Raw genomic sequence first — 5431 nt, 5'->3', positions numbered from 1 at the left:
CAACTGACCTGGAGTCTGCACGATCCTTCCCCATTTGGGAAGGCCACCCTCTCCTCCACACCCCCACTCTTATTAGAAATTTCTGGACCCAAGGGTAGGTAGGATGACGACCATGTCCAGCTTGAAGCAGCTAGAGGAGCTCGAGACCTTCACCCATTGTCCTTTATAAGATTATAAAGGGTCTTAAGTCTGAGAGGGAGGGACTGTTATTTTTTACTGTTAAATAATTAATTAATCATTTATTTATTTAAAAAATGAGAATATATGAAAGAGTGCATCGGGAGAGCTTGTATGTACGACACGACCCATGGGCATGAACTTGGGGGTGTATTGTCATGGGATGGGTGGGGCTGGGTGGAGAGGAACAAAGGGGAAAAATTGGAACCATTGTGAAAATACAATCAATAAAATATACTTAAATAAAGAAGAAGAAAAAAGAGCAGTCAAGAGATAACTGATAAAATTGCCAAGTATTTTATTAAGTTGATGGTTAATCATTCACTTCTCATTACATTGCGTATCTTCTCGTCCATGCTCTTGCCGTGGAATTGTACTTGGCCCTATCCTTTAGGTATATTCTTGCAATAGTTGTCACTAATGAGTCATGCGCATTGGGGTTACTTAACATGGAGCTGATGGACATCAAGACTTTGGATACAGTGAATGTGGGGGACCAGAGGAACTTTAAAATGTCCAAACAGATCACGCCCCTATCATTGATGTTGGGGTGGTAAATCCGCGTAGTGAAGTAAACATGAGGGGGTCTGAGGGGGAACATGTCTGGGAAATCTATCTTGAGGTAGAAGACCCCTCCCTCGTAGGGGCTGTCATCGGGCCCCATGATTATCCCCTGCCAGTGGAACATATCATTGTCGTCCACTGGCCCTGCAGAGCACATGGGTGGGGGGTTCTTATTGATGTCCAGGAGCTCTTTTTGGAGGCGCTGTAGAGTCCTGGACTGCACCTCCATGGAAATGGGACTCCTCAGGGCGTCCTGATAGGGAGAAGTGGGGATACCACTGATTAGGGGAAACCATGGGGTTGGGGGACCATTTGTTATGGAGGTGGCCACCCACCAGATAGATCATGGGTAAGTGGGCTGAGGCTGTCTCCAGGGTCTAGGAGGGTGTCGGGGGACAGGGAGTGTGGAGGGGAGGAGGTGGAGGCAGGGAGAGCTGGGGACTTGGATGGACCGGGTGGGCTACTGGTCACCTGTGGGCCACTGGCCACCAGATGCTCCAACGCTGGCTCTTGCACCTGTGGTTCTTGCACCGTGGGCTCGTCCACTGCGGGGTCCTCCACCGCAGGGTCCTGAATTACTGGGTTTTCCATTACTGTCCACACTCACAGCTGCCTCCTCTGCCAGTCGTCTGTGCCATCCACCTGGGTGGCATGGCAACAGTAGGGCATCCACTGTGTAATGTCACAAGGGCAAGCTGATGACATCACCAAGTTAGTAGAGGGGGTGTGTTCTGAAAGAGAAGGGTTTGGGATGAGAGGAAACACTAAATTCCATGCATGGGGTTGGAGGGCTGGGAGACCATGGAGAACGGGAGGGGGGTATTAGGGGACACATTTCAAGGCCAAGGGTTGTGTCAGGGACATACTTAAGTGTACCAGGCATGGAGGGACATTCTTCTGGTTGAGGGGGAGCTGGGAGACATGTACCAGGGTGGAAAGCTTATTAGAGGACACCCCCAGGGACAATGACAGCGTCTGGAGACACACTATGGGACAAGGGGTTTCCGTAGTCATGCTCTGGGACAGGATATGCCTGGGACAAGCTCCAGGGTCAAGATGGCATGTTTAGGAACAAGCTCTGGGGCCAAGGGCGGTGATTACAGGGACCGTGGTGAAGAGGAAGGGTAAAAAAGGAAGAGTTGGGCACTCAGTTGGACCCAATGGGCTACAGGTCACATGTGGCACACAAGCCACTTGCTCCACCTTTGCTGACTCCTACACCATTGTCACCACCTCTAGACTATCTTCACCTGGACACTCTGCGACTCAGAACCTGAGCCTCCCAGAGGCCACAATGCCCATAGATAACACCCCTAAGTCAGTGGAGGGGGCGGGACTAGGATAGAGAGGTGGCCCGAATGAGAGGGAGTGGAGGGTGGGAGGGACCATGGAGGGAAATCCAGGGGGTGGGGGGGCAGGATAGAACATGAAGACCAGTAGGAAGGTCTCGGAGGCCACACTTTGAGGCTGAGGGGGAGTTGGGGGACAGAACCCAAAGTTGTGGGAGTGCATAATGGGCTCTCTTTTGGTTGAGGATGTGTTAAAGGATAGGCTTTGGATTGAGGGAATGTCCTAGGACACATTCAAGGATGAAGGAGGGTGTCAAGGATACGCTTCAGGTTGAGCGGGTGTTGGGGGAAGAGCTTCAAGTTGAGGCGGGTATTGGAGGACAGGCTCTGGGATGAGGGTTCCCGAGGGAGATGATTTGGGTGGATGGGTATTGGGGACAGGCTTCAGGTCAGTGGGTGTTGGGAGACTGGCTTCAGGTTGACAGTGTGCTGGGGCATATCTGTGGGTTGAAGATTTCCAAGTGATACACTTCTGGTCGAGGGTTAACAATGGACATGATTTGGGTCAAATGGGTGTCAGCACCAGGATTATGGTCAAGTAAGCTTCAGGGAACACATTCAGTGGTTTGGCAGGGTGTCAGGGATACACTTTGGGCCAAGACTGTGCCAAGGGACAGACTTCGGGCTGAGGGTGTGCTGGGGGACACACTATGAGTTGAGGATTGCCTTGGGACATGGTATGGATGAAGCAGGTATATTCATCACGTTTTGGGTTGAGTGAATTTTGGGACATGCTCCAGTTTGAGAGAGTGTCAGGGGACACCCTATGGATTGAAGGTTGCCAAGGGACACGGTCAAGGTGGAGCGGTTATGGGGGTCATGCTTTGAGTCGAGAGTGTACAGGGGAACACTCTATGGTTAAGGGTTGCAGTGAGACATGGTTCAGGAGAAGGTGGTTCAGGGGCACACTTTGGGTTGATGCAGGTGTTGGGGGACATATTCTGGGTGGTGAGGTGTCATGGGACAGTCTATGGGTTGAGGGTTACCGAGGAATATGGTTTGGGTGGAGTGGGTGTTGGAGGACTGGCTTCAGGTGGGTGGGTGTTAGGCAACAAGCTTTAGGTAGAAGGTGTACCAAAGGGAACACCACATGGGTTTAGGTTGCCATGGGATACACTTTGGGTTGTGGGTTGCCTAGGGACATGGTTCAGGTCAAGCGGGTGATGGGGTCATGCTTAGTATCGAGCAGGTTTCAAGTGACACACTCCATGGTTGAAAGATGATGTCAGGGACACACTTTTCATAGAGGCCATGTCGAGGGATATGCTTTGTGTGGAGCGGGTGTTGGGGCAACACTTCAGGTTGAGGATGTGCCAGGAGACACCCTACGGGTTGAGGGTTGCAGAGGGACACAGTTTGGGTGGAATGGGAGTTGGGGTTACACTTTGGCTGAGTAAGTGTTGGGGTACAGGCTCTGTGTGGAAGACACATCAAAGGAGACCCTATGGGTTGAGGGCTGCTGAAGGACACAGTTCAGGTCCAGCAGGTGTTGGTGTCACACTGCAGGTCGAGCAGATGTCAGGGACATACTTTTACTCAAGGGTGTGCCAGAGAACATGCTTCACATTGAGCAGGTGTTTAGGCAACGCTTTAGGTTGAGGATGCACCAGGGTACACCCAATGGATTGAAGGTTGCCAAACAACACTGTTCAGGTGTAGCTGGTGTCATGGGACAGGCTTCAGGTCGAGTGGGTGTCTGGAGATACTGTAGGGATTTACGGTTGCTAAGGGACACACTTCAGGTAGTGGATGTTGTGGGACAAGCTTCAGGTTGAGGGTGTGCCAGCAGACTCCCTATGGATTGAGGGTTGCCAAGGGACGCCGTTCAGGTGGAGCATATATCAGGGTCACACTTTGGGTTGACTGGGTGTTGGAGGACAAGCTTCAGGTTGATAGGGTGCTGGGGACACCTTATGGGTTGAGTGTTAGCAAGGGACATGGTTCAAGTGGAGTGGGTTTGGGGTCACACTTTGGGTGAGCTTGTGTTGAGGAACAGGTTTTGGGTTGAGGGTGTTCAGGGGAAACACCCTTTGGGTTTAGGGCTGCCAAAGGGCTAAAATTTGGGTTGTGGGTTGCTGAGGGACACAGTTCAACTGCAGTGGATGTCAGGGTCACACATCCAGTGAGCAGGTTCTGAGGGACAGGATTTGGGTAAAGGGTGTGCCAGGAGGCATCCTTTGGGTTGAGGGTTCCAGAGGGATGTGGTTTGTGTGAGTTGGGTGTCAGAGTCACACTTCAAGTGAGCGGGTGTTTGGGACAGGCTCTGGATGAGTGTGTATCAGGGAACACCCTATGGACTGAGGGTTGTCTTGGTGGAGCGGGGGTCAGGGGACAGGCTTTGGGTGTGGGAATGTCAGGGGACACTCTAGGGATATAGGACTGCTGAGGGGAATGGTTTGGGTAGAGTGGGTGTTGTGGTCATGCTTCAAATAAGCAGGTTTTGGGGGAAAGGATTTGGGGAGGCAGTGTGCCGGGAGACATCATATGGGTTGAAGGTCGCCAAGGGATACATTTTGGGTTGGGAGTTGCTGAACGACAAAGTTCAGATCAAGTGGATGTTGAGGTCACGCTTCAGGTCAACCAATATCAGGAAACACATTCTTGGGGTGAGGGAAGCTGTTGGGATACACTTTTGGTCGGAGGTGTGCCAAGAGTCATGCTTCAGGTGGAGTGGGCATTGATGCACACTTCAGGTTGAAGATGTACTAGGTGACGCTCTAGGGGTTGAAGGTTACTAAAGGTACACTTTGGGTTGATGGTTGCTGAAGGACATGGTTCAGGTCAAGCGGGTGTTAGGGTCATGCTTAGGGTTGAGCAGGTGTCGGGGGACTCACTCGGTGGTTGAGAGTGTGTTAGGGACATACTTTGGGTTGAGGGTTTGCCAAGGGACATGCTTTGAGTACAGCAGGTTTTGGTGGACACGCTTTCTGTTGAGGATGTTCTGGGGACACCCTATGAGTTGAGGGAAGCTGAGGGATATTGTTTGGGTAGAGAAGGTGTTCTGGTCACTCTGGGTTGAGTGGGTTTTGGCGGACAGGTTCCAGGTTGAAGAGGTTTCAGAGGATACTCTATGGGTTGAGGGTAACTGACGGACATGTTGGTGTAGAGTGGGCATTGAGGGACAGCCTTCAAGTGAGTGGGTGTTGGGAGACAGGCTTCTGGTCAAAGGGTTGTTGAGGTACACACTCTGGGGTTGAGGGAGAGTGTCAGGGACACACTTTGACTTGAGCAGGTGTTAGGGTACATGCTTCAGGTTGAGGGGATGCTGGGAATACAAGTCAAGGGAGGGTGTCAAGGACATACTTTGAATTGAAGGAAGTCTGGGGAAAGCCTTTGAGTTG

General features: G+C 51.6%; 1 protein-coding gene across 2 annotated transcripts; it reads right to left on the bottom strand.

Moving 5' to 3' along the window:
* Nucleotides 1–508: 508 nt before the first annotated feature.
* On the bottom strand, nucleotides 509–3813 carry LOC149991158 (ubiquitin-conjugating enzyme E2 D2B-like). 2 transcript variants are annotated; one of them, XM_090264314.1, is made up of 2 exons: nucleotides 3804–3813; nucleotides 509–942 (listed from the first exon to the last, which is right to left on the bottom strand). In XM_090264314.1, the coding sequence occupies exon 2, from the start codon at nucleotides 896–898 to the stop codon at nucleotides 509–511; it is 390 nt and encodes a 129-aa protein (XP_090120440.1). In that variant the 5' UTR covers nucleotides 899–942; nucleotides 3804–3813. The 2 variants fall into 2 exon arrangements, with proteins under 2 accessions (XP_090120440.1, XP_090120439.1); XM_090264313.1 differs by lacking the exon at nucleotides 3804–3813 and having other exon boundaries at nucleotides 509–970.
* Nucleotides 3814–5431: the final 1618 nt, after the last annotated feature.

Source organism: Furipterus horrens, unplaced genomic scaffold (assembly GCF_987537825.1).
Source record: "Furipterus horrens unplaced genomic scaffold, mFurHor1.1.pri manual_scaffold_17, whole genome shotgun sequence".
NCBI lineage: Eukaryota > Metazoa > Chordata > Mammalia > Chiroptera > Furipteridae > Furipterus > Furipterus horrens.
This window is presented reverse-complemented; position numbering and strand designations above follow the sequence as displayed.

What these genes read in the sequence shown, in the direction of transcription:
- LOC149991158 (XM_090264313.1), bottom strand. Translation starts at nt 970, where the DNA reads ATGGAGGTGCAGTCCAGGACTCTACAGCGCCTCCAAAAAGAGCTCCTG.